The sequence below is a fragment of the Nomascus leucogenys genome, chromosome 12, assembly GCF_006542625.1.
Source record: "Nomascus leucogenys isolate Asia chromosome 12, Asia_NLE_v1, whole genome shotgun sequence".
NCBI classification, from domain to species: Eukaryota; Metazoa; Chordata; class Mammalia; order Primates; family Hylobatidae; genus Nomascus; species Nomascus leucogenys.
In genome coordinates this window covers 41,346,172-41,374,127 of record NC_044392.1, presented here as the reverse complement: position 1 = coordinate 41,374,127, position 27,956 = coordinate 41,346,172, and the positions used below count along the sequence as shown (strand labels likewise).

Here is a 27,956-nt window from a genome sequence, read left to right as displayed (position 1 = left end):
AGAGGGGGAGAAGGACCTATTTAAAGCTACCCTGTTGCTTTGGCTGTCTCTGTCTGCCAGGGTCTCCGACTGTCCCAGACGGGCTGGTGTGGGCTTGGGATCCTCCTGGTGACCTCTCCCGCTAAGGTCCCTCGGCCACTCTGCCCCAAGATGGGCCGTGGGGTGAGTATCCCTAAAGAGCAGGGGTCGCACTCTAGAGGGTGAGGGAGGCTGCCGAGGAAGGATGCAGTGGGAATGGGATGTGGAAGGAGAGGGATAGAGAAGCTGAGTGGGATACTTGGAACTTGAAACTAACAGTCTCCAAACTACCAATGCGTGTACAGATCCCACGGCGGTCACATACCCCAGTGCTCTCCTCTCCTTTGCCCGCCCCGGCCCCTGCCCACAGTTAGACCCACAGCCCACCATACACGTCCCCTCCATCTCTCCCTCCACCCCACTCCCACATCTCTAGCCCTTCCCTGCAGCAGTCCCTCCTCTCACTGCATTTCCCGGCCTCCCAGCTGAAAAGATGTTTGGCACTGCGAGTCCTCCTGTCTTTGCCACCTCCTGAAAATATCCATTCCTCTGGGAGTCCTAGCCTGAGAGCTGGGGGTCCATTTTGAGGTTAGAGAGGGGCAGTAGAGCATCCGGCTCCCAGAGTCACCAAGCAGTTCCGGACACCAGCTCCAGGGGCCCTGAGTGCCAAGGACAGCTGGGTGGAGTGTGGGGAGGAAGAGCGATGCCCCAGCCCCCACCCCAGCACCCCTCCGGATGTCCCGAGCAGCACTGCCCGTGGGTTCCAAGCCATGGGCTTTGAGGACTTTCCCGGAGGCTGGTGACAGTGACCCCCCCAGTCCACCCGTCCATGGCATTCTGCAGCAATGGCTACACCAAGAGGAAGATTAACAACCACAATGGGGCGGGCAGGGAGAGGGCTTTGAATTCTTGGAAATGAAATTCCCATATGGAGAAGAGTGGCCCAGTCCTTTTACATGCTGTGCCTGGCTGCTTTCCTTTTGTGGAATACTGGCAAAAGAGGACACAGAGGGAAAGGGCATGCTGCGGAACGGGACGGTGTGAGGAAGACTGTGCCTAGGGGGAGCCGTGGGTGTTTCTGGGCCCAGGGGGAGTCAGGCAAGGACACGTTATTGCACTGAGTTGAGCAGCTGGGAAATCGTGAGCCTGGACACCAGGGTTCCTGAGCTAGGGTCGGAGCCGTAAATAAAATTGGAGTGCATGCATGTAGCTGTGTGTCTGTGTCTGTGTCTGTGTGTGTGTGAGTGTGTGTCCTTGACCACGTGTTCTCCATAGGCGGGGAGTCCTGCAGTTACTCATGGATGAGTACCTGTGTTTGTGTCTCAGCAGGCAAATTTGTAAATGTACAAGCCTTCAAGCCTGCACAAGCATAAATGTCACTGTGTGGGGGTGCTTGAGAGTCTGTGAGCCTGCCCTTAGGAGCTGTGAGGTATGGGCTTCACGGAGGAAGAGGTCATAGCTGCAGGAAGTTATACTGTCTTGGGACCTTCAGCTGCATCTTGACATCTCTGGCTCCCCGTGGAAAGGGCATCCCCAGCTGAGATGCAGGACCTCTGAGAAGAGGCAGGGGTTAAAGGATCAGATAAGCCCTCCATTTCCCCCATCCAAGTGAAGAGAGAAGGAGGGGAGGTAGCACCTTACCCTGCTCCATCTTAGAGCAAGGTAGACCCAGCTCAGGAGGTCTTGCTTGGGAAGTGATGAGATCTTGGCTTTTCCAGTCTGTCTTTTTCCCCTAGCCCCCCCAAACTCCCCTTAATCACCATCCTCAGTTGCTGTGGGTGATGCAATAGGAAGATGAGGAGCAGATCTGGGCTGTTTAAACTAAGAGGCTGGGTGAGGTGGGGGTATTTAGGGCCTGGAGCTTGGAGTTCAACCTATCAACGACCCCTGAAGAGGGAAGGCATCTGTTACCCACAACCTGTTCTAGGAATGATTTTTCCTCCAATCCCTTCTCCCCTGCATCTCCACTGCAGAGGCAGGCTTAACTGTCCCCCCATTACCCAGTGGCTGTGAAGGGCAGCGTGGGAGCTGGGGGAAGGGACGACACTGGTGGGAGGGAGCCCAGCCTGCTCCAGCTGCCACGGAGAGGCTGAGATGCGGGGAGCGTTGGCGGATTCCCAGCTGCCCCCACTCTGTCCCAGCCTCTGGCTTTCTCAAAAAGGACTCTCTGTTCTCCTTCAGCATTCAAGACCCAGAGAGGGGGACTTGTGGTTGGGGGAGGGAGGAGCGGAGGGAGGTTGGGGGGGTCCTTGCTTCCTCTCTTTCTTTCTTGCCTGGGCAGCCGCTGGCCCCAAATCTCTGCAGGCTCCTGGCTGCAGAGCCTGAGATCTTTGCCAGGACAGGAGGAGGGGGAAGGGCAGTGTGTCTCAAGCTCTAAGCCTGCCGGAGAGCAGGGCAGGAGCTTGGGAAAAGGAGGCACTGCATGGAGCTGCTTAGCTCAGCCACAATCCAGCATGCCAAAGTGCATGGACCAGCAAGTTTTTAAAAAGCATGCATTTTATTCCAATTTTATGAAATTTATTTCACATCTGAATATACAGAAATTCCTCCACACCCTGCTCTTCTGCCTGCAGACCCAGCCCTGCTCCTCTGTGTATGCCCGGGTCCCCTTCTGTCCCTGAAGTTCCTGAGGGTCACACTGAAGCTCAGCCAGCCTGATCTCTTGCCTCTGGTCCTTTGATTGCATTTCATCCTTTTCTCAGCTCTGTCCCACCACAGACAGTTAGTGAATCTAAAGCACTTCAATCCACTCAATTAAATGAATCCTCTTAGGTCACCCAAGAAAGGCAGAGGTAGAACCACTCACAAGCCTTTCCCCACCCCTTCCATTGGGCTGCTCGGTCTCCCCAAGAAGATCTGCCTTTAGGAGGCCAAACTTATACCAGATTCATAGATGCTTCAGATGGAGACAAACCCACGATTTTACTGGTCACATTTTCTGAGAAGAGCACTTCTGAGCAACACAGCCTCCAAAAGCTCATATCTTTTTAAATCATTGGTATGTTGGGAACAACAGTGTTGAATCCTCCTTGCATCCCCCACCCCTATCCTTGCTTCTGATTGTACTGGTCAGACTTCTACCTCTCAAGATGCTGAATTGGTGACCTCTTACGAACAAGGCAGCTGCCATACTTCTGGGATTGCTCCTGACTCTGATAAGTAAAAAAGGCATTACCCTGGAGCACAAAAGACTTAGGGCAGTGAAGCTATTCCATACGATACCACAATGGTGGATACATATCACTATACATTTGTCCAAACCCATAGAATGTACACCAAGAGTGAACTCAAACCCAAACTATGGGCTTTGGATGATAAAGATGTATCAATGCAGGTTCATGATTGCGGCAAATGTGCCACTCTGATGCAGGGTGTTGATAGTGGGTGAGGCTGTGCATGTGTGGGGGCAGGAGATATATGAGAACTTTCTCTACTTCCCACTCAATTTTGCTGTGAACCAAAAAACTGCTCCAAAAAAAGTGTATTTTTTAAAAAGCAAACAAAACCCCCAAAACTGCATTATCCTGAAAAAAAAAAAAAAAAGGCAAACACCTTGGCTGTGGATCCTACCCAGGTATCCACTCTTTATGGGAAACAAAAATTACATCATAGTGTGGGAAAGCTAATTCCTGAAAGCCTAGTGCAGACTTTGCAGAATCCAGTGGAGAAACAGGCACCAGGTGGAAACTGAGCAGCCCCTCTATGAAAAGGACTCTATTCCCTGAGGGAAGTGGGCGGAAAGAAGACTGGGGCAGAAGAGGAAGTAAGAAGGTATCTTTTTGGGAACGTTTCATGGCTACCCAGGCCTTCCTCAGCCTCTATCCTATTCTATCACCCCAAGAGGGCCCTCTCTTAGAAGGAAAGATTTCCCATCCTCTCCCCAAGAAGTTCCCTGTGAGACCCTGGAAGGCTGCTGGTGGTGAGCCCACAGGCCCTGGAGTGGAAGGGAAATCAGGAGCCTCATAAGGCTGCAATTAAAATGTCCATCTGGTCAGGCGCAGTGGCTCACACCTATAATCCCAGCATTCTGGGAGGCCAAGGTGGGAGGATCACTTGAGCCCAGGCAATATAGTGAGACCTTATATATAAAGAAAGAAAGAAAAGAAAGAAAGAAAGAAAGAAAGAAAGAAAGAAAGAAAGAAAGAAAGAAAGAAGAAAGAAAGAAAAGAAAGAAAGAGAAAGAAAGAAAGAAAGAAAGAAAGAAAGAAAGAAAGAAAGGAAGAAAGAAAGAAAGAGAAAGAAAGAAAGAAAGAAAGAAAGAAAGAAAGAAAGAAAGAAAGAAAGAAAGAAAGAAAGAAAATCGTTTTAAATTAGCTGAGCATGGTGATGCATGCTTGTGGCCCCAGCTACTTGAGAGGCTGAGGTGGGAGGATTGCTTGAGCCCTAGAAGTGGAGGGTGCAGTGAGCTGAAATTGCACACTGCGTTCTATCCTGGATGACAGAGTGAGACCCTGCCTCAAGAAAAAAAAAAAAGTCCGTCTGATTCACCAGATGACCCAGGAATGTCTAGACTTAAAAGCTATATAAATTGTGGTTTTAGATTTACTCTCAGATACAATTTCTTATGTTTTGGGACAAATGGGGCTCAGTTCCCATGTTACCCAATTGTGCTTTGGGGGTCCAGTCCTGTGAGTTGCCTCCCGTCTAGTAACAGGCAGGCCTGCCCAGCAGGATGGAGAAGGCTCCCAGCACACCCCATGTCTCCACTTCCTGGACATGCCCTGACTCTCCAGCTACTGCCTCCTCTCAGTCCATCAGGCCTGCTCTTTCCATCCCTACCATTCCACCACCAGACCTGGCTCTCCTCTGGACACGTTCCTGCCTAACCCCCTGGCTCCCCAAGGACTCTTACTCCCCCAAGTTCCTGAGTATTTCTACCCCTCTCTAAGTAAAATTGCCATGGTGTTGGGCTAAGACATTCCTACAGAGTGGTTCTACTCCCTCAACAACCCCTCACAAAACCCTGTCCACTCCCTTCCAGAATTTTCCCAAATAGTGTAGGATACAGGTTTTCAAAATTTTTGTTTTGTTTTGTATTTAGCAGCAGGGTCCTTTCAACAAACAAAATCTTAGCAGAAGCCCAAGCATTAAACCGCTCAAGTGGTGCTTTTCAGTCCTGAGCCCCTCACCCTTCTCTGAAACTCACATGGGAGCCCCTGGTTCTGCCAATAGTCTACAAACTGAGGGCCTAGGGTCCCTCACCCTCCATCCCCGCTATCTCCCCCAAGGCAGCTGCTGCTTTTGAACCCACCACCCCCACTGCCTGGGCTCCCTGGTTGAGTGGTGGGAATGGAGGCTCCAGCCCCTCTCTTCCCTGACTCTCCAGCTCTCCCTTCCTCCCTCAGGCTGGCCGTGAGTACTCACCTGCCGCCACCACGGCAGAGAATGGGGGCGGCAAGAAGAAACAGAAGGAGAAGGAACTGGATGAGCTGAAGAAGGAGGTGGCAATGGTGAGGGAACTGCTGGGCCGTGGAGGAGGGGCCCCATGCTGGGAGAGCTGTCCCTGCAGCCCATTGCGCTCAGAGAAACTCCGTGTCCCCCATGCTGCTCAACTCACCCCTGTGCCCTGCAGTGCCCTCATATGCATCTTAGATACCTCCTCCCCAAAGTAACTCACCCTCGCTTCCCCAGGATGACCACAAGCTGTCCTTGGATGAGCTGGGCCGCAAATACCAAGTGGACCTGTCCAAGGTGAGTGGAGGGGCTTCTAGGGAAGGAACAAAAGAGGCAAGAAAACCATGCAGCATCAAGGTGGCAGGAGCCTTAAAACTGTAATCCAGCCTTCTTTACAGATGAGGAAACTGAGGCCCGGAAACAAGGACTGGCCCAAGGACATGCGGCTAGTTGGTGGCACAGCCAGAACTAGAATTCGGATCCCCTGCATCCTAGCCCAAAGCTCTCTCCCTGTATACTCTAGAAGCCAGGACTCCCTATGACCTAGGCCCCAGAGGGCCTCCAGGCAGGGCCCTTCCCTATACCCCAAGCAACTTCAGTTGCACACAGCCTTCCACAGACCTGACAGCTGACACACATGGGCTGACAGCCCACTCCTGTGGTTACGTGATTTGCTGGGCCCCTGCTACATATGTGACATTGTGATAGATGCGTTACATACATTTCTCTAATCTTTACAACAACCCTTTGAGATAGGCATTGCAGACCTGTTTATTAAACAAAGGAGACGCAGAGAGGGAGAGTAACTTCCCAAGGTCATGTGAACAGTAACTGGTACAGTCAATTGCTAAGCCCTTCAATTAAAAATTTGCTTAAAAATCATTAATCAGAAAATGCTGGGTGTGGTGGCTCATGCCTATAATTCTATCACTTTGGGAGGCCAAGGCAGGCAGATCACTTGAGGTCAGCAGTTTGAGACCAGCCTGGGCAACATGGCAAAACCCCATCTCCACTAAAAATACAAAAATTAGCTGGGCACAGTGATGGGCACTTGTAATCCCAGCTACTCGGGAGGCTGAAGCAGGAGAACTGCTTGAACCCAGAAGACGGAGGTTTCAGTGAGCTGAGATCATACCACTGTGCTCCAGACTGGGCGATAGAGTGAGACTCCATCTTGAAACAAACAAACAGACAAATATTTAGTGGGTATATATCTCCTTTATGGGCCTTCCCTGACTGCTTTTTCTAAAATTCTATGCCCCTATTCCTTTACCTTACTTTATTTTCCTTGGTAACACTTTTCACTATCTGGCACTAATATGTATTTGTTTATTGTGTGTCACCTCTCCAGATCATAAGCTCCTCAAGGGCAGGGACTTTGTTGGTCTTGTCCAACTCTGCATCCACAGAGTGACAATTGTGCCTGGCACTGGATATACATTTATTAAATGAATGAATGAATGAATGAATGAATGAAAAAAAAAAGAAATGGTCCCTGCTTTAAAGGAGCTCAAAGTCTAGTAGCAGAAAAAATGCAATCATAGGATTCCAATGCAATATGGTGAGTGCAGCTCTAGAATCAACTATAGAACACCATGGGGAACCAGAAAGAAGCATCTGAACCAGCCTGGGGCTGAGGGAATAGGGCCAGGCAAGGCTTTCTGTGGAAAGCGACAGGTGATTGCCAAAGTTGTGTGACACTGATGGTCAATAATGTAGGACTTGAGCAGGGTGTGGAGGTGCCCACCTGTAGTCTCAGCTACTTGGGAGGCTGAGGTGGAAGGATTGCTTTAGCCCAGGGTTCAAGGATGCAGTGAGCTATAATTGCACCACTGCACTCCAGCCTGGGCAACATAGCAAGAACCCATCTCTTAAAAAAAAACAATCTAGGACTCTCCTAGAATCCTTGATAAAAGAATCTGAAGGAAGAGAGATGGGGGAAAAAACAGTTAAGGTGTCTTTCCAGGGAGCTTATCCAGACTGCCTCCAGGGGAGATGTTATGGCCCTAACCATAGGTGTTGTTTCAATCCAATATAATTAGGGGTGGAGCCCAGTCAAACCCTTCTCAGCCCTCAAGCCCTCCAAGTTGCATCACAAATGCCACCTCCTCCATGTGGTCTCTCCTGATGGTCCCCCACCCCTTCCAACCAGGTGGGACTTTCCACCTGGGCATTCTTCCCATGCCCGGGAGCTGAAGGGATGGGCATGGTGACGGGCTGGGTTGGCTCCAGATGCATGCCCCTATGCCTCTCCTTGCTCCCTCAGGGCCTCACCAACCAGCGGGCTCAGGACATTCTGGCTCGAGATGGGCCCAACGCCCTCACACCACCTCCCACAACCCCTGAGTGGGTCAAGTTCTGCCGTCAGCTTTTCGGGGGGTTCTCCATCCTCCTGTGGATTGGGGCCATCCTCTGCTTCCTGGCCTACGGCATCCAGGCTGCCATGGAGGATGAACCATCCAACGACAATGTGAGCCCACACGCCTGACCCGGGAACAGCCTGTGACTGTCCTCCAACCCTGAACCCCCAACACAGTGGGCGGTGGGCAGGGAACAAGGCCCTCACATCACAGTCCTACAGACGCCCCTGCATCTTAGGCTGGAAAGGGGTGAGGCTTCTATACATATCTATAAAGCACTCCCCCCAACAGCGCATACACACTCACATACTCATTAATTAATGAAACAATCTCTCCCTGTTCCTCCCCGCTTAAGCGAGCCTGTCTGCATGCCTGGGTCTTCATCCCCTAGCAAAGTCCTAACCCTGGGAACTTCCTAAGACTTTCCCTCCCATTTCTAGTCTTAACAGGCTTGAGGTTGGCAGATCAAGGGGGAGGTTAGTGAGAAGGGCTTTCCCCTACCATCATCACTCTCAGTCACAGACAAAGGTCTGGGCTGTCATCTTTGATGGCACTGCCTGCTCATCCCAAGTGACAGCTGCCCCTTTAGGGTTGGGGGAAAGATCAGGTCCCTGAAATTCTTTCTCCTTACCAGCTATATCTGGGTGTGGTGCTGGCAGCTGTGGTCATTGTCACTGGCTGCTTCTCCTACTACCAGGAGGCCAAGAGCTCCAAGATCATGGATTCCTTCAAGAACATGGTACCTCAGGTAAGACGGCAGGGCTGGGCTCTGGGCTAGGGTGTAAGGTTTTGGCAAGAGTCCAGCTCATCCTCTGTCAACTCCTGTGCTCTAAGATGGAGATGGACAGAAAAGATCCTCCAGCTTTCCATGCCAGCAGCTAATTTTTCATGGGGCTTCTCCTTCTGCTTGGCGGGGTGGGAGACCAGCAGGAGAAGAAGGAAGGGGCAGAGGCAAGCATTTCATGCTCTGCCTGTGGCTCCCCACAGCAAGCCCTTGTGATCCGGGAGGGAGAGAAGATACAGATCAACGCAGAGGAAGTGGTGGTAGGAGACCTGGTGGAGGTGAAGGGTGGAGACCGCGTCCCTGCTGACCTCCGGATCATCTCTTCTCATGGCTGTAAGGTGAGGAGGTCATACTGGAGCAAGCAGTTGAGTCTAAGGAGCAGGCTGTGTGCAGAGCTAAGAGGGGCCCAGTGAGGTTTAAAGGTGGAGAGACCCAGGTCCAAATGTCAACACCACGCCTATGCCCCTGCTAAACCTTCTCTCAGTGTGGGTGCTTTTGCAGTGACTCCTTGCATCTGTGTGTTACGAATACTCTATGCCCCAGGTATTTCTTTGTTGTCCACTTTTTAGCAATCATGTATTGAGTACCAATTATGTGTCAGCTGCTTTATATATGTTCGATTAGCTATCTGATGTAATTCTGAAAGAGTGGTGTAATCACACGGGGCTGCTGCATGCGGCCACACACGTTGCATCCTGAATGACCCCAGGTGGTGCATTTTCACAAACTACAATGTTAGTGTCCCCACCTGTGGTTGTGCAAGGCAGAGATTCTGTTTACATTCACCATTTTACAGTTGAGTACATGGAGGCTCTGTTGGTTAAGCAAGTAACCCAAGGTCACATAAGAAGTCAGGAGGAGTCAGAATTCCAAACCAGGGCAGGGGAAATAGATGAGTAATGCCATAAATATGTGATGAGGGCAAGTGTGACTTTGTTCCTCGTGTCATGAAGATTGAGTGTGGTTGGAGGTGGTTCAGGAGACAGCTGTGTGCATACAAGTGGCTCTGCCAGTCTGATGACTACGCACTCCTTCCTCCTCAGGTGGATAACTCATCCTTAACAGGAGAGTCGGAGCCCCAGACTCGCTCCCCCGAGTTCACCCATGAGAACCCCCTGGAGACCCGCAATATCTGTTTCTTCTCCACCAACTGTGTTGAAGGTGAGAAGCCAGCCTGCCCCCTGTAGGAAAGAGTCTGAATCCTGAGTCCATGGTCAGGATGAAGGGCCCTGGTAGTACTTACCTGGCAAAAGCTCTGCCATTGGTGGGGCAATTGAGGGGTCAGGGGGCCCTGAATATTATGGAAACACCCTCCAGAGAGCAGGGTACTGACTGGGGGCAGCCTGACTCCACGGGAAATGTATCTCCCTTCCCCAGGGAGATCTCTGTTCTGTCCACCCCAAGACTGAGTGGATTCCAAAGCTTTCAGGTATTGGGTTAAGAACCCCTTACACATGCGCACACACAGATGCACATATGCTCAGAACCAACCTGGATTCTTAGGAGTCTTTGGATTTGATTGATGCTTCTATTCCTTGTGGTTCTGGGCCTGGCTGCCTCCTTTGCTAATCTTTGCTTTGGCCAGGGCCCCAGGGTGTGGGAGGGCCAGGAAGGCATTCCGGCCAGGTGAACACTTGGGCCCTACTTCAGGCTGCTTCTAAACCTTTGTTACACCAAAAGGCATGTTTCACCATGCACAGACTACCCAGTTTGCCCCTTCCCTCTTCTGGGTTCTAGAGATAAACAAAGGTCAATAAGAACTCCCAGAGCTGCCATCACTTAATGGCAGTGGTCCAAGCACAACTGAAACTTGTGCCCTCTGTGGTCAAGCCAGTGAGCAGAGTCAGGGCTGAATCAGAGAAGGAGTAGGAGGGAAGAGACAGAAAGAGGCCTCACTAGACCAATGGCCTCTGAAAATAGGGCAAAGGAGGCCTCATATCCCAATCCACACTTCCCCTATCCATTACTCATTTCTCCTCAGTGTATTATGTTTCTCTGAGGATTTTTTTTCCTTCTTCCACAAGTTGGAATTCCACTGCTTGGAATCCACAAGGGATTGGTTTCAGGACCCCCTTGGTTACCAAAATCTAAGGATGCTCAAGGCCCTGATATGAAATCGCATAATATTTGCATATAACCTGTACACATCCTCCCATATACTTTAAATCATCTCTAGATTACTTATAATACCAAGTGCAATGTAATTTTTATACTGTTTTGTTTTTAAATTTGTATTATTTTTATTGTTGTACTGTTATTTTTATTTAGCTCCAAATATTTTCAATCTGAGGTTGGTTGAATCTATGAATGTGGAATCTGTGAATATGGAGGGCCAACTGTACAAATAAAAATCACCACACATTACATTTCCTAAGTTTGTTTTTTGTTTTGCTTTTGAGACAGGATCTTGCTTTGTCACCCAGACTGCAGTGCAATGGTGCAATCACAGCTCACTGCAGCCTTGACCTCCCAGGCTCAAGCGATCTCCCACCTCAGCCTCCAGAGTAGTTGGGACTACAGGCGTGTGATACCATGCCCAGCTAATATATATATATGTATATTAGAGATGGGGTCTCACTATGTTACACAGGCTGGCCTCAAACTCCTGGGCTCAAGTGATCCTCCTGCCTCAGCCTCCCAAAGTGCTGGGATTACAGGCAGGAGCCACCGAGCCTGGCCAAATTTCCTAAATTTTTAATGTACTGAGATTTTGGAATTTGCATTTCTCACAATTGATTTATTCAAAAATGCCTAGTAATATATTCCTTTTGCTTACTCTGCAATTTGCTTTGAAAAGAGGAAAGGAAATAAATGAGATATTTGTTGAGCACCCGCCATGTTCCAGGCACTGGCCTAAGTATATTAGAGCATGAGCTCATCTAAATATTAAAACAGCACTGAGATAGGAATTCAAATAAGGATTCAAACCCAAATTTGGCTGGCTCCAATGTGCATGCTTTTTTCAATACGCCACCCTTCCTTCCTGGAAGACCCCTGTAATGTCACATAAGGGTTAGCAATTGCCTGGCTTCCTCTATAGAGATTCATGCCTAATGTTGACAAAGAAAATCTTAAGACTGAATGGAAAATCCATAATGAGTGCTTTACTTTGTGTTCATAATATACTTTTGGATGGTATCAAGTTGGGAATGATTTTACCAAAATGCCACAGGCAATTTTTATTTATTGAATCTCCTCTATTTGACCTTTGAGATTATTTGCAAGCTTCTCCCCAGGCTGGAGTACAAGAGAAAATAATTTGCTGTTGTATTGATTCTGGGATTGGCAATCTATCCAGGGAAAGGAAGGCCAAGTGGGGACAATCTACTGAATGTGGCCTCCAGATCTGTGGCTTTAGCTCACCTATCCTGTGATGGTTTCCCTTGCTCAGGAAATAGGATAGGACTGCAGTCCCTGGGAGCCACAAAGCACCCAACCTGATGTCCCACCATGTTGCAGGCACTGCCAGGGGCATTGTGATTGCCACAGGCGACCGGACGGTGATGGGCCGCATAGCTACTCTCGCCTCAGGCCTGGAGGTTGGGCGGACGCCCATAGCAATGGAGATTGAACACTTCATCCAGCTGATCACAGGGGTCGCTGTATTCCTGGGGGTCTCCTTCTTCGTGCTCTCCCTCATCCTGGGCTACAGCTGGCTGGAGGCAGTCATCTTCCTCATCGGCATCATTGTGGCCAACGTGCCCGAGGGACTTCTGGCCACTGTCACTGTGAGTGGGTCAGGCTGAGGTGCCACCAGGGGAGGGTCTCACTACTCTTTCCTCAAAGTGATAGAGGCACAGTTGCTTGTGGCTTCTCAGTACTTTTTTCCCCCTAGAGTCACATATTAGATGCGATACTCAGAGATCACTTAATACATGGCTTAGGGTGTGAGTTGAGAAACCTCAGGTGGGGCTATTCTTAGGCACTCAATTTCTCTTTTGGAGCTTGTCACAGTTGCCTTTTCTCATGATCTGCCAGCAGTCTGGGTCTCATTCCGGCCAAGTCTCCTGTAGAGGCTGTCTCAAAGGCCACCGGTCACTAACTAGCAAATCCATTGACCTTTTCTCAGCTCTCCTCCCTAACTCTGCTGCTGAAACAGATACTGCTGTCCACCCTCCTAGCATTCTGTCTTTTGTCGATTGCTGTGATGTGTCGCTGTCCTGGTTCGCCTCTCCTCTGTCCCTTCCTGCTCCCCCTACACTGATTCTCAGGCCTCAGCTCTCTGTTCTTCTTACACCCTGAGCAAGAGCCAATCTCCTCCCAGTTTCCACTGTCCCTTCTGTGTTGATGACTCAGACATCCTTATGCTCAGCTCTGCTCTGGCCCTCTCTGGAGCTCTAGTCAAATGTCTTAAACCCCCTAATGGGCATTTCATCTTAAAAGATACTCATGATCTCAACACATCTAAAATTGAACATTCATTCTTTACAGCTAAGTCTTACCCATTCAAGTTAGTGGAGTAGAATCAGGGGAGGAGGAATGGAGCCACGGTCTAGGGTAAGGTTATGGCCATCTCCGGCTCCAGCCTTAAACTTTTTTATTCTCCTCTTTCTCTACCAGGTGTGCCTGACCCTGACAGCCAAGCGCATGGCACGGAAGAACTGCCTGGTGAAGAACCTGGAGGCGGTGGAGACGCTGGGCTCCACGTCCACCATCTGCTCGGACAAGACGGGCACCCTCACCCAGAACCGCATGACCGTCGCCCACATGTGGTTTGACAACCAAATCCATGAGGCTGACACCACCGAAGATCAGTCTGGTGATTGGGTGCTCCAGAGGGGGTGGATAGGATTAGAGGATGCTGAGGGCAGTGGCATGGTAGGGTGGGTGAGATAAAGGCTCTAAAGGGAGCCACGCTCCTGGTTCTCCCTCATTTCCTCCCAGGGGCCACTTTTGACAAACGATCCCCTACGTGGACGGCCCTGTCTCGAATTGCTGGTCTCTGCAACCGCGCCGTATTCAAGGCAGGACAGGAGAACATCTCCGTGTCTAAGGTAGGGGGTCAGGACACACAACAGGTATGTTTTGGGGGTGTCTCCAAAGGCCTCTTGCTGGCCCCAGATTTCCTTCTCACATGATGTGGCTGCCCTGGGGATTTCAGTGCCCCCTTCACCTGATCCTCCACTTCCTTCCCTCCCATGCTGACACTGAATTCTTGTCTCTTCTGGCAGCGGGACACAGCTGGTGACGCCTCTGAGTCAGCTCTGCTCAAGTGCATCGAGCTCTCCTGTGGCTCAGTGAGGAAGATGAGAGACAGAAACCCCAAGGTGGCAGAGATTCCTTTCAACTCGACCAACAAGTACCAGGTCTGCTTGGGTTGCCAGGACAGAGGAAGAGAGAGGAATATAAATGGGTGAGGGTGGACAAAGCCAAGGGGAATCATCACTAGGAAGAGTGGGGGTGTCTGAGGGTCACATTCCCTCCCCCTACTAAGCCCCCCAGGACAGCTCATATGACTGCATGTCTGATTGCAACTAGCCCCAGCTCCCAAACCTTACTCCAGCCCTTACTACAATCTCACTCTCTCAACTCTTCTTCCCATAGCTCCGCACCCTCTGGCCTAGCCTTCCAACTCTTCTACCCCAGTCAGTGAAACCATAATTCTGTAATTCCTTTATGGTGCCCCTTAGCCTTTAGGCACCTGTTAAATGCCAAGAATGCAATCTCAGCATTCCTTATTATCCATAGAGGTAAAGCCCCATGAGGCCAGGTGGTGGTGGGGATGCCCACTGTGCCCCTAGCATAGTGCCTGTCTTAACCTGACCTCAATAAATATTTGTTGAATGAATGACTGTCCTACGGAGGTGGCTCTCAGGTTACAAGTGTTGGAACTGTGAGGTATAGACACCCCCCTGCACAAGGCGATTCTCTTTGCTGACAATCTTTGATGGGTTGGGGCTACTTTTCTAAGGTGGTTTCCTTACCAGCTGCTGCTCTATGCCGCGCTACCAAGACAAGTATGGCCCTCTCTGTAACTGCCTGTTGTCTCTCCAGCTGTCCATCCACGAGCGAGAAGACAGCCCCCAGAGCCACGTGCTGGTGATGAAGGGGGCCCCAGAGCGCATTCTGGACCGGTGCTCCACCATCCTGGTGCAGGGCAAGGAGATCCCACTTGACAAGGAGATGCAAGATGCCTTTCAAAATGCCTACATGGAGCTGGGGGGACTTGGGGAGCGTGTGCTGGGTGAGAGGCCAGAAACAGGAGGCCCAGAAGGGGATTCCCAAGCTTCTGCGGCATCCCTGGGGTGAGGGACTGTGGGGGTGTCTAGGAAGCCACTCTGCGGATCTCACTGCTCCCTTCTGTCCCCCTTCAGGATTCTGTCAACTGAATCTGCCATCTGGAAAGTTTCCTCGGGGCTTCAAGTTCGATACGGATGAGGTGAACTTTCCCACGGAGAAGCTTTGCTTTGTGGGGCTCATGTCTATGATTGACCCTCCCCGGGCTGCTGTGCCAGATGCTGTGGGCAAGTGCCGAAGCGCAGGCATCAAGGTACTGGCCTCCCTTCCTCCCCTCCATCCTAGCCTCCCTCATGTCAGAGGTCAAGGAGCTGCAGTGGCTGCTGCCCTGGAAAGGCCCAGGCCACGGTAGCCTCCTTCCCACTGACTCGGAGAAGAAGCTGTCCATCTGCAAGGAAAGGCCCACCCCTGCCTTGGAGCACTCACGCTCATCCCTTCTGCTCAGAGAGGCCAGTGTCCCACGCCCCTCCTCTCCCTCCCTGGCACAGCTCATTGTCCCATCTGCATGTGCATCCTTCCATTCTGATTTGAAGCAAAATCTGGCACTCCTATCTTGGAGACCTAGTTGTCCTACCCTTCCCAACTACTGCCCACCCTCTCTGTCAACTTAGGATGGGATTAACAGGCTCTTGTATGCTCCTAGTGGCTCAGCCCATAACCTCACAGAATGCCTCCCACTCAAGGTTCTCTTGTTCAACTATGGTTGCTTCTCACTGACCACTCCCTCCTCTGTGCTATGTTTGTTCTTCATTCAACAAATATTTATTGTTTACTGTGTTTCAGACACTGTGCAAGGTGCAAACTCTAGCACCTTGCACAGTGCCTCATACATAATAAACAATTTGTGTCACATGACACATCCAGATGGGACAATGAGCTGTGCCAGGGAGGGCACATATAAATCAGGCACTATTCTAAGCACTAAACCTGTATGATTTCATTTAATCTACACAACAACCCTGTGAATAAGCACTAGTATTTTTGCTTTTTTACAGAGAGGGAAACTGAGGCACAAAGTAACATGCCAAGGCCACACAGCTAGTGTAAGTCATAGAGCCAGTACTTGAACCAAGGCAGTCTGCTATTTCTTAACTATCATACCAGGAGACTTGGCGCAGTGGGTATATGTGGTTTCTGAACCCCATAACCACTCTGTCTCCAAGGCAGGCATCATTATCCCTGTTAAAAGTAAAACAAGGCTGGGCACAGTGGCTCCTGCCTGTAATCCCAGCACTTTGGGGGGTCCAGGGCTGGTGGATTACCTGAGGTAAGGAGTCTGAGACCAGCCTGGCCAACATGGTGAAACCCCATCTCTACTAAAAAAAAAAAAAATACAAAAATTAGCCACATGTGGTGGCAGGTGCCTGTAATACCAGCTCCTTGGGAGGCTGAGGCAGGAGAATCGCTTGAACCTGGGAGGCAGAGGTTGCAGTGAGCTGAGATTAGGCCACTGGACTCCAGCCTAGGCGACAAGAGCAAGACTCCATGTCAAAAAAAAAAAAAAAAAAAAAGTAAAACAAATGGAAACTGCGAGTGGGTAAGTCTTTTTCCCAAAATAAAACTGCCAGTAAGCGATGGACTCGGACTATGAAGCATGGTCTGCTTGACCGGAAAGCCTGAGCTCCTGCTGCTTGGCCAGGTCCCTCCTCTGTGATCAGAACCATCACGGAGGCCCGGGCAGAGGACCTCTATGGGAAGTCAGCTCAGGGAAATATTAATTCTGCCTCAGAGAACTGGACGATGTTTGACAAAGGGAGTGATATTTGAGCTGGGCTTTGGAGGTCAAAGAGTATTCTGCAAGGCAGCGAGGGAGAGGAAGTCATGTCAAGATCAGAGAACGGTGCGTACCCTGGCGTGGCTAGACTGTACAGGGCATGTGTAGGGGTTGGCAGGGGAGAGGTGGCAAGGAGCACTGGGGGTTGAGACTGGAACATTGAGTCAGAGCCAGTTGGAAGGACTTGGCTTAAATGCCAGACTTGGGCTTTCTCCTGCAGGCCACAGAGAGCCACCAGTGTCACAGGGGAAGTTGAGCTTTTAGGAGACTACCTGGGTTGAAGAAGGACTGGATTTGGGGAAGAACTGGAGTCACAGAGAGACAGGTTAAGAGGCCATTGCTGTAGTTCAGGTAAGGAATGATGACCTGAACTGAACTAGGGCAGAAACAAAGGGAGTGGAGAGGAATAGCCATGTTTGAGAAATGTTTTGAGAACTTGGTGACCAAACTGGATATGGAAGGTGAGGAAGATACAGGAGAGAAGGGGACAGAATGATTAGAGAGGACAACATCTAAGGTAGGGAGCAGTAGGAGGCTTGGTAGGGTGGCGGGAGTAGAGAAAAGGAGTTCAATGTTGACTTTAAGCTTGAAGAGTCTATAAGATAACCCAGAACAGACAGATGTTCCAGTGAACATTGGAGTATGGTTTAGAGCTCATGAAAGATGGTCAGGACTGGAGATTTGAATCTCATTAGCACAAGGGTGCAAACTAAAGGCTTATAGTATGTTTTATTACATTGCCCAGGAAGAGCAGACAGGTCAAGTGAAGGGAGGAGAATGAAACCCTGTGCCAAACCAACATTTAGGCACAAGAGGAACCAGTGAGGAGGGGAGAGGGTGGTAGGACCCAATACCATTTGATCTTCATGACCACCTGGAAAGGCAGGAATCATCTCTGCATTGTGCTGAGACCACAGTGCTTGACTTGCCTAAGGTGCTGTAGCTGGAGAAGGTCGATGTTTAAACTTGAGCCCCTCATTCACCTCCAAAGCCACTGCTTCTTCCATCCTACCAGGCTGCTGCCCTGAGAGGCTGGGAAAGAGCATGCAGAGGAGTGGAGGGAAAACAGGAATGGAGGAGTATGTGGAAGCCATGGGAGGGCAGGGTTTCAAGGAGAAGAGGTCAACGGTGCCAAATGCCTCAGAGGGGTCAAGTAGGATGAGGACGGCAAAGACACTTTTCATTTTTCAGTTGAGAGGCCCATGTGGCCTTTGGGTGGCAGTTTCAGTGAAGTGGTGGGAGTGGAAGATAAGGCAGTGGGGACCATGGAGGCTTCATTTTCAGTATCCATAGGACTTGCCCCACAAGCCCACACCTGCAAATGCTATCCTAACCCAACTCTGCTCACCTCATAGCCTCTTGGTCCGTCAGATGCCAGCCACCCTCCCCATCCCAACTCCATTCACTCTGCAACAATAGCAATGAACATTATGGTGAAGGTAGGGACCAACGTGCTCACCAGGGAGGATGTCAGAGGCAGATGCTCAAGGTGGTGGAGGCAGGAGTGTTGTCTCCATCTTATTCCTGTTCTGTGCATTACATTGCTGCAGTGATCAATATTTGACACTAAGAACCTCGTGTCCTATTTCCAGGCCCCTGTGCATTTGAGCAAATTGTAGCCCCTCTCTAAGTCTTGGTTTCCTCATGTGTAAAATAAAGGAGTTGTTAAAGGGTCCTTCCAGCTCTGACTGCCTTGAATCCCATGAAATCCAAAATCCTAAAATAATCTCCTAAATAATCCTAAAGATTTGAGGCTTCTCTTCCAGGGGATCCTCATGAACTTGTTACTCTGTTATGGATACTTTCCTGCACTTAAGCAAACTATCTCTCTCTAACTCTCTGAACATAACTCAACTTGCCATTATCTTTCCTCCTCACCCACCCACTCAAATTCACACACACACACACACACACACACAAATCCCCACCCACCTCACATATACACACATCCCACACACACACATAGACACACACAATCCCCACCCCCCACACACACACATCCCACACACACACACCCCACACACACACACAATCCCCACCCCCTCACACACACACAATCCCCATCCCCACACACACACACCCCACACACACATACACACACACACCCCACACACACACACACACACCCCACCCCAGCCCCCCCGCCCCCCCCCACACACACGCCATTATTTCGGCTGGGATCTGCCAGCCCCAGACATCTCACTATCTAGCTTTCTCTTACTTTGGGAGAGGGATAGGAGGGGGTTAAACCCTTAATACTACTTTCCTTTTGTCTCCTCTCCTTCCCACTAGGTGATCATGGTAACCGGGGATCACCCTATCACAGCCAAGGCCATTGCCAAAGGCGTGGGCATCATATCAGAGGGTAACGAGACTGTGGAGGACATTGCAGCCCGGCTCAACATTCCCATGAGTCAAGTCAACCCCAGGTGAGGCCTCTGCAGGAAGCCCCTGCCCCCCCAGTCAACACGTCCTCTTGCACAGAAGGCTTGGGTGTCCCCTGGGGGTATTTGGACAGCATCTCTGGGACCTTTATAGGCCTTACCTCTGACACTATTGTGACTGGTTCCTCAGCCCTGAGCTTGTATCCAGGCTGTGCCACCGAATACCCGTGTAACCTTGGAGATGTCACATTCCCTTCCTGAGCCTCCATTTTCTCACCACAAAATTAGGATGCCATCTCCATTGCTGTAGGAGTGGGATGTGAGTAAAGAAACTAGCCCAGGGCCTAGCAAACTGCGCTTACAACTGTGACGATCCCATGGTGAGGATTTAGAGTCACATCCTCAAAGAGAAATGGGGGAAGTGAGTACTGAGGAGAGGAGAACTGAAGCAACAGGGGAAGCAGCCTCAGCAGGGAGCCTGCAGGCCACGGTGGTGAGGAGAGGCAGGGGGCAGGAGGGGCTGGTACAGGTGCCAGGGGTCAGCTGTCTCTGCTCCCACCCACCCTCCAGAGAAGCCAAGGCGTGCGTGGTGCATGGCTCTGACCTGAAGGACATGACATCGGAGCAGCTCGATGAGATCCTCAAGAACCACACAGAGATCGTCTTTGCTCGAACGTCTCCCCAGCAGAAGCTCATCATTGTGGAGGGATGTCAGAGGCAGGTGAGCACAGCCATGGGAGGCAGATGACAGGCAGGGACTGAGGAGGCAGGGACAGGGCCAAGACAAGCATGGAGTGAGGGGCGAGGAGCCAGGCTTGGGCAGGGGTTTCGTCCTCAAGTGTGGCCGTCTTCCCTCCAGGGAGCCATTGTGGCCGTGACGGGTGACGGGGTGAACGACTCCCCTGCACTGAAGAAGGCTGACATTGGCATTGCCATGGGCATCTCTGGCTCTGACGTCTCTAAGCAGGCAGCCGACATGATCCTGCTGGACGACAACTTTGCCTCCATCGTCACAGGGGTGGAGGAGGGTGAGGAGGCTGCATGGGCTGGGATGGTTCACAGGATACTGAAGCCAGCACTTCTGTTCCCTGTCCCTTTACCCCAGTTGAAGAATCATTCCACAACTCTAGGCAGCCCAGCCCGCTTTAGCTTCCCTTGAACACAAAATCTTCCTCTCTCGGGAAGACAGGCAGCCATGCTTCAGGGGCTGGGGGTGGGGAAGAGTCCCTCTGACCTCCCTGATGCCCTCAGAATCTCCCCACAGGCCGCCTGATCTTTGACAACTTGAAGAAATCCATCGCCTACACCCTGACCAGCAACATCCCCGAGATCACCCCCTTCCTGCTGTTCATCATTGCCAACATCCCCCTACCTCTGGGCACTGTGACCATCCTTTGCATTGACCTGGGCACAGATATGGTGAGTGCAGGAGGTGGAGGAGGGGACAGGCAAGGCAATCGTGATGGCACAGTGGCAGGGAAGAGAGGTGCACTGGGGCAGTGGCCCCAGCTGTGGGGGTTGCAGGAGACAGGCACAGGCCTGGAAGACAATGGGGTCTGAATACACGCTTTTTTAACTGCATCAAAGATCGTCACTGTCGAAGATCAATTGCTCCTGTCATCTCCTACATCCCTTCAAATGCCCTCCCTGCCCCATTTCCTACCCCACACAGGTCCCTGCCATCTCCTTGGCCTATGAGGCAGCTGAGAGTGATATCATGAAGCGGCAGCCGCGAAACTCCCAGACAGACAAGCTGGTGAATGAGAGGCTCATCAGCATGGCCTATGGACAGATCGGTGCGCCAAGCCCTGGGCCTCAGGAGGGAACCCCAATAGGGTTCTTTTCCCAGCTTTCAGAGGAATGAGCCCCAAGCAACATTCCAGGACAGGGGCCAGCTACCCAAGGGTCAGGGACCTCCATCTCTGGCCCTGAGGGGCTGTGCCTCTTCTGCTTCCTGCTCTGACCTGGCCCCTGCCTTTGGCCCTCTACCCACAGGGATGATCCAGGCACTGGGTGGCTTCTTCACCTACTTTGTGATCCTGGCAGAGAACGGTTTCCTGCCATCACGGCTACTGGGAATCCGCCTCGACTGGGATGACCGGACCATGAATGATCTGGAGGACAGCTACGGACAGGAGTGGGTGAGTGGTGCTGTGTAAACACAGTGCACATGTGTGAAAGTATGGGGAGCTGAATGCCTGGCAGGAGTGGCCAGTGGTGGCCAACTGGGACTGGGGCTAGGGGTGGATCAGGAGAAACCGTGCTACCTTCTGGTCCTACCCTTTCCTCCGACACTCTCATCTGTCTCTGCCCACCCTCCCTCCAGACCTATGAGCAGCGGAAGGTGGTGGAGTTCACGTGCCACACGGCATTCTTTGCCAGCATCGTGGTGGTGCAGTGGGCTGACCTAATCATCTGCAAGACCCGCCGCAACTCAGTCTTCCAGCAGGGCATGAAGTGAGTGCCCACCCCCACAGCACCTACCCACCCAGGCTCTGGGCACACTCACCAACCCACACAGGCCAAGCTTCCAACTCAGCCCTGGCCCAGAGCTGTAAGGAGGGCATCAGATTTTAATCTTCCATCTGTATATCCATAGATAGGTTTCATACAGAAGAGAGAAGCCATGCTTCAGGCTCCTAATTTTGCATTTTGTTATCGTCTCTCTCCACCTTCCTTCTCTCCCTCTCTCCCTCCCTTCTTTCCCCCATCTCCTACTTGAGTGCCACCTGCTCCTATCCTTTGCCCAGCCCTAAATCCAGTGTCTTCTGTGCCCACCTCTCCCCTGGCCTTCTGCAGGCAGCCTAGTTTATAGCTCTTGCACTGTGATTCTGGAGGCCACATGCTGCCGAGGGTCAGGTTCAGTACTTCTTGCAGTGTGAGTTACAACGTGCCAGGCACTGTGCTAACTGCCTAACACATTGTTTAGCCTCACGATAGCTCTATGAGGTGGGTATTACTGTTTACGTTTCATGGATAAGAGGCCCCAAACAGGTTAAATGATGTGCCCAAGGTCACCAAGATGGTAAGTGTTCACCAGATCTGTCTCTAAAACCCAGCCCTGGCTACTACCCAACATTTCTGCGCTCGCACCATCTGGCACTGTTTGGAACTCAGTAATGACTGTGATTCTAGTATGGGTGGTGGTTGAGCACTGAAGGTTTCATGCTGGTTCCTTTTATTTTCTCCTACCATAAACAATGGCAACAATTCCTCGCATTGAGCTTGTCAGAGTTTCTTAGTTTGGGGCTGGGGAGGGTGGGGAGAAGATGCCAAAGTGAAGTTAATAACACTTAAGATCCAAGGGAGAATAAAGTGAAAAGCCTGTTAGATAAATAAAGGTAATATGAAGCAAGGAGATTCCAGGAAGCTAAAAATACTAATGGGAAAAAAATGCAATTTGAAGAGAACAAGGAGCAGAGAGTCTAAGAAATTGGGTATAGTTCTGGGGCCTGGGACTTGCTTTGCACTGCAGGGACGACACAGGAAGGTGGGAACATGGCCACAGTGGCTACATCCAGCCCATCTTAGAGGCAAATGGGAAAAATGGCAAATGAAAGTCGGGCTGGGTACAGAGGAAGAGTACTAATACCTCAACATGCCTCACCTTAGGTCCCTGGGCCACTGGGGATCCTCAGAGATGCTATCTGCCTTATTTTGAAAAGCTTTATGAAAATAAAGCACTCACCTATGAGAAGGCAACCAGGCTTACTAATGTGTCATCCTTATGCAAAAGCCAAGAGCACATATCATGAAGTGGTGATCGGATGCTGATTCACAGTTCTGTTTGGAAGCCATGGATAGTTCTAATTAATTTTAAATGGGGAAATGTATTCAATACTTATTCACAAATGTAGCTTGAGAGACAAACAATTAAATGTGGCTTTACAGAAGAAAATAAGGAGGTCCTTAGTGAGTGAAAATTTGGAAATCACTGGCTTGAACCAAAAAGAGGTACCTTGTGCAAGATACAAAAGATGGAGTAGCCGGGAACAGTGGTTCACACCTGTAATCCCAGCACTTTGGGAGGCTGAGACAGGAGAATCACTTGAGCCCAAGAGTTTGGTACTAGCCTGGACACATGGTGAAACTCTATCTCTACAAAAAATATAAAAATTAGCAGGGCGTGGTGGCAAACACCTGTAATTCCAGCTACTGGAGAGGCTGAGGCAAGAGGATCACTTGAGCCCAGGAGGTGGAAGTTACAGTGAGCTGTGATCGTCCAGCCTGGGCAACAGAGTGAGACTCTATCTCAAAAAAAAAAAAAAAAAAAAAGTGGAGTAATAATGTGACTGAACATTTTCCATGTTTCAGAGCTTTTCACATGTTATCTCCCTTAATTTTCCCAACCACCCTATGATAAAAAGGTAAAATCTCCATTTGATAGAGAAGGAACGTGAGGCTCAGAGAAATTCAACATTGCCTGCAACCCAATGCTAGTCAATGGCAGAACTGGGAACAGATGCCACCTGTCTGACTGCAGAAACTGCCCTCAGAGCCTCCTTATTCTATCCTGCTTTTCAATTCTGATAAAGTGAACATATATTAACCACTTATTATGCAGTGATCCCCTTTACATTCTCTGAATTAAATATCTATGATGAAACCACCACCAGGAACTGTGGGAGATGCTGAGATGGTAGAAGACATACATGGGCCCTGCACTGAAGGAGCCTTCAAGCATCTTGCTGGGGAGACGACACTTTCACGGGCCCTGTGCCTGGAGCAATAACAAGATCATGAGACAGGCCCCATGTTGACCACCGTACAGAACACGTCACCCAGCACCTAGAAACAATTATTTAATGAATGAATATACGTGCAATAGACAACATTCGGAGGTAAACTCAGTAAGCAGAAAAACAAATAACATCTTCCTTTGGTTACATAAAGCATGAGAAGAGGCTGTTGGAAGAAGACATGCGACTATGTCATTTAGAATTCTCTCTCCTCTTTCCCTTGCACCCCAGGGGTATCCCAGGATCTCTGCCTCCTTGATCCCCCTTCACCTGCCACCCTCCTTTCTTTGCCTTTCAGGAACAAGATCCTGATTTTTGGGCTCCTGGAGGAGACGGCTTTGGCTGCCTTTCTCTCTTACTGCCCAGGCATGGGTGTAGCCCTCCGCATGTACCCACTCAAGTGAGTGTCTCTTTCGGGGGACCTGAGTAGTCATACGGGGGGCCTTCAGCCCCCTCCAGGATCCAAGTTCTGATCGATTTGAATGCTCCTTTATGTGATGGCCACCAAGCCAACCTCTGATGCTCCTGACACTCTCCTCCATTGCTTTCAGAGTCACCTGGTGGTTCTGCGCCTTCCCCTACAGCCTCCTCATCTTCATCTATGATGAGGTCCGAAAGCTCATCCTGCGGCGGTATCCTGGTGGTAAGCCCCTCTACATCCCCTCCAGCAAAGTGCAAGCCCCACCACCAGCTCCTCCCTCCAGGACCACACGCAGACTCCACTCCCACTACTGGTTCCTGCTCCTGTTCCTCAACACCCTCAGGTCCTGGGGTCCCAGGTCCCAGGTGCCCTGACTCTTTCGAACCTGTTGTCTCTGCCCTCTTCCCATCAGATTCTAAGTCCCGCCTAACTCACACTTGGTCTCCGAGGCCCTCCACCTTCCACCTGAAACCACAGAACATCAGAATTAGAAGGGCCTTTCCAGGTCACCTAGTCCCACATCCATATTTTACAGATAGAGGAGGCTCAGAGGTGAATCTGTTCAGGGTCGTAAAACAAAGAATAGCAGGACTGGTACTAGAACCCAGGCCTCCTGATCACCACGCATCAACCGACAAGTTATTGGTTTTCCTACAAGCATTTTTTTTTTATCACTTAGTAGAGGTTAAAATATGATGGCTTACAAACCAAATACTGTCCAGGAATACTGTTTGGTTGACCTGTCCCATATTTTGTGTGTGTGTGGGGAGGAGGGGGGATTAATTGGTCCGATATAGAAAATTTAGGGTCTTTCACATAAAATCTGAATTCGACTTCTCCTAAAGATCAGAAGAGCTGTTAATCCCATGTCCACATCTCTGCACAGCAATAATGGACAGCTGCTCCCTTAGACTCTCATTCGTTACCGGAAGAGGCCCTGCGAGCGTTTGCATTTTCACCCCCGACCTATTCTGCCCCAGCCTCCACTGTGCTAAATACAAGTCTCCCCTAAAGGCAGGTTCACCCTCCCTTCCTTTAACCTATGGCCCCAGCTCACTGGACCTCCTTCTCCTCCCTTTCACATTCCTTTTTTTTTTTTTTTTTGAGACAGAGTCTCACTCTGTCACCCAGCCAGGAGTGCAGTGCAGTGGCACCATCTCAGCTCACTGCAACCTCCGCCTCCCGGGTTCAAGCAATTCTCTTGCCTCAGCCTCCAGAGCAGCTGGGATTGCAGGCGCATGCCACCACGCCCGACTAATTTTTTGTATTTTTAATACAGACAGGGTTTCCCTGTGTTAGCCAGGAGTCTCAATCTCTGCCTGCTTCAGCCTCCCAGTGTGCCGGGATTACAGGCATGAGCCACTGCACCCGGCCTCCTTTCACCTTCCTAAGCCACTTCCCTCAGTGCCCTTCACCAGGCTTCTCCTTCCACCTGGCCTCAGCGACCCAAGCCCCTAGGAAATTGATCTCTTGCCTCCTTTTAAGCTCATGCTGCAATCTCCACTCCCAATCTCTCTAACAGGCTGGGTGGAGAAGGAGACCTACTACTGACCCCATTGGAAGAAGAACCAGGCATGGAAAGATGGGGAGCTCTGGAGGTGTTGTGGGGATGGTGATGGAGAGGGATGGAAATTATGGGTGGCATTGGGTGGCAACATTTGGGGAGAGATAATGAGGCAACTCAGCAGGCTAAGTTGTGGGGTATATAAATTGGGGTGATGACCCCATGGACCTAACTGTGAACAATCAGATTAGACACTATGTGTTAGAGTCTCCGCCACCAGATCCTTTTCCATCCCACTCCACTATGTTGTCTATTTTTTCTGAGGAATTAAGGGTTACCCCACCCTCCCCACTCCCATCCCTTCAACCCCACTTCCTACTGTAATAGATCAGCATCCAAAAGCAGGAACCCATCTAAACCAGAAGGAAGCCCTCTCAGATCACCCCGGCATCACTCCATTTCCCACTTCCACCCCCGTTAGCTTCCTGCAGGACTCTTTCCCTGGCTTCCCCTTCAGACCTTGCAATCACAAAAGGTTCTGCGGGTAAGTGCAAGAGCCTGAGGCTGGAAAAGGCTGACTTGTCTTCCAGTCGAGGCTAGTAAGGGACCTGCAGGGAGAGCTGGGCAGACAGGTGGGAGATGGGGGTAGGGCTGGCTGGAGGAAGGAAACAACAAAGGAAGCGAGGTAGTGCCAATGACAGGACATTTGACGTGAGTCTCCAGATAGATGTCGTGGACTCCAGCTCTATGTCCCGCCTTTTAGAATACCCCACCAGCAGAACAAACTCAGATCTCATCAAGGTCGCAGCAGAGGCAGTACCAGAAGGCAATCAAGAACTTCCAGAAATGCCACACTTGTGTGCCACAGAGTTCCCTGCTGACCCTTGGTTAGGGGTCCTCTTAGTCCACAAGGTCCAGATGTCACTCATGTACTTCATAACAGCTCACCTTCTGTAATACTAAGTCCTCAGAGCTGCATGCTGTTCTGAGAGGGATGGCCACAAGTTCTTTCCCAATCCCTTCCATTCCCTTTCTTTTCATGCCCATCCCGATGAACCTGCATCATTCCCCGGCACTGCCAAGCCAACCCTGGAAAAGGAATTCCCTGGCCATTGGCTAGAATCAGGATGGAGAAGTTCCCAGAACCTTCCTGTCTCCCAGGGACATGTATGCTTCCAAGGACAAGCTTAGGTCATGAACATGGTCAGAACCGTTGGACAAGAGGAAAAATACTAAGAGATTTGCTTTTGCTGGGTGCGGTGGCTCATGCCTGTAATCCCAGTACTTTGGGAGGCCGAGGCAGGTGGATCATGAGGTCAGCAGTTCGAGGCCAGCCTGGCCAACATGGTGAAACCCTGTCTCTACTAAAAATACAAAAAATTAGCCAGGTGTGGTGGCACACGCTTGTAATCTCAGCTACTCAGGAGGCTGAGGCAGGAGAATTGCTTGAACCTGTGAGGCGGAGATTGCAGTGAGCTGAGATCGCGCCATTGCACTCCAGCCTGGGTGAAAGGGTGAGACTCCATCTCAAAAAAAAAAAAAAAAAAATTTGCTTTTGACGTCTTAGGTGGCAGGGCTGTTCCCTCCAGGCAAATGCCCTTCAAACCGACGATCATTGTGCCCACTTTCCCTGGGCTGGAAAGTTGGTTTCAGGTTCCTACAGGTGATAGCTTTCTTTCCCTTACTCCCTATCTAACACTTTTGCTCTGCAGGCAGCTTTGCCCATTCTCTAAGCCTGGCTTAGAAGTTCACTGGGAATGTCCTGTAGAGAGAGACCTAGATAGGTCATGCAAGTGAGAGAGACATCTGAGGAAAATGGAAGACCTAAGGCAGACAGGAAGGAAGCACAAAAGACAAGCATTGGGTCAGACCGATAAACCGCCTCCCAAAGGCTGTCATTTCATTGCACTGGAATTTTGCTTTATCAGAAGCACCTGGAAGTAAGGGAGTCATTGCCTTGGGCCTGGGAATCTAAGTGGGAGACCATATTAATTTGGATCCGATTAATTGGAGATTACTAACTGTGGACAAAAGTTTATCTTTGCACAATCAATAAAAATGGCATTTGTTTAGTAAATTAAGAGCACCAACAATATTGCTAGAGGTGGCATGTTTAGTCTACCGAAAACAATACTTTTCAGGCACTTTAGAAATATCCTTTTAGAAGCAGCGAGTGCATGGGCTAATTATCATCAATCTTTATGTATTTGTTAAAGAAACATCTACAGGATCTTTACTGGTGACCTTTTGTAAGACATTAGTTTGAGGTACTACCTATGTACTTGAAAATAATAAAGTTGCATTTCTTTATGAAAAAAAGAAATCTCTTCCATAATTCAGA

The 27,956-nt window shown here is 50.3% G+C and overlaps 1 protein-coding gene across 1 annotated transcript; it reads left to right on the top strand.

The window, feature by feature from the left end:
* The first annotated feature begins 24 nt into the window (after nt 1-24).
* On the top strand, nt 25-27,934 carry ATP1A2 (ATPase Na+/K+ transporting subunit alpha 2). Its single transcript, XM_003258693.4, has 23 exons — nt 25-162; nt 5,364-5,468; nt 5,650-5,709; nt 7,679-7,882; nt 8,407-8,520; nt 8,760-8,894; nt 9,600-9,717; nt 12,016-12,284; nt 13,117-13,315; nt 13,441-13,550; nt 13,728-13,862; nt 14,551-14,740; nt 14,871-15,046; nt 18,860-18,996; nt 19,522-19,672; nt 19,811-19,979; nt 20,216-20,370; nt 20,624-20,747; nt 20,947-21,092; nt 21,278-21,408; nt 23,989-24,090; nt 24,242-24,333; nt 25,634-27,934. Exons 1-23 carry the CDS (start codon nt 151-153, stop codon nt 25,660-25,662), a joined length of 3,063 nt encoding a protein of 1,020 aa, XP_003258741.1. The 5' UTR covers nt 25-150; the 3' UTR covers nt 25,663-27,934.
* Nucleotides 27,935-27,956: the final 22 nt, after the last annotated feature.

Bases quoted from the DNA above. Each gene is read 5' to 3' on its own strand.
- ATP1A2 (XM_003258693.4), top strand. The intron at 8,521-8,759 runs GTAAGACGGCAG...GGCTCCCCACAG, and splicing joins TCAAGAACATGGTACCTCAG to CAAGCCCTTGTGATCCGGGA. The intron at 24,334-25,633 runs GTAAGCCCCTCT...TCTCTCTAACAG, and splicing joins CCTGCGGCGGTATCCTGGTG to GCTGGGTGGAGAAGGAGACC.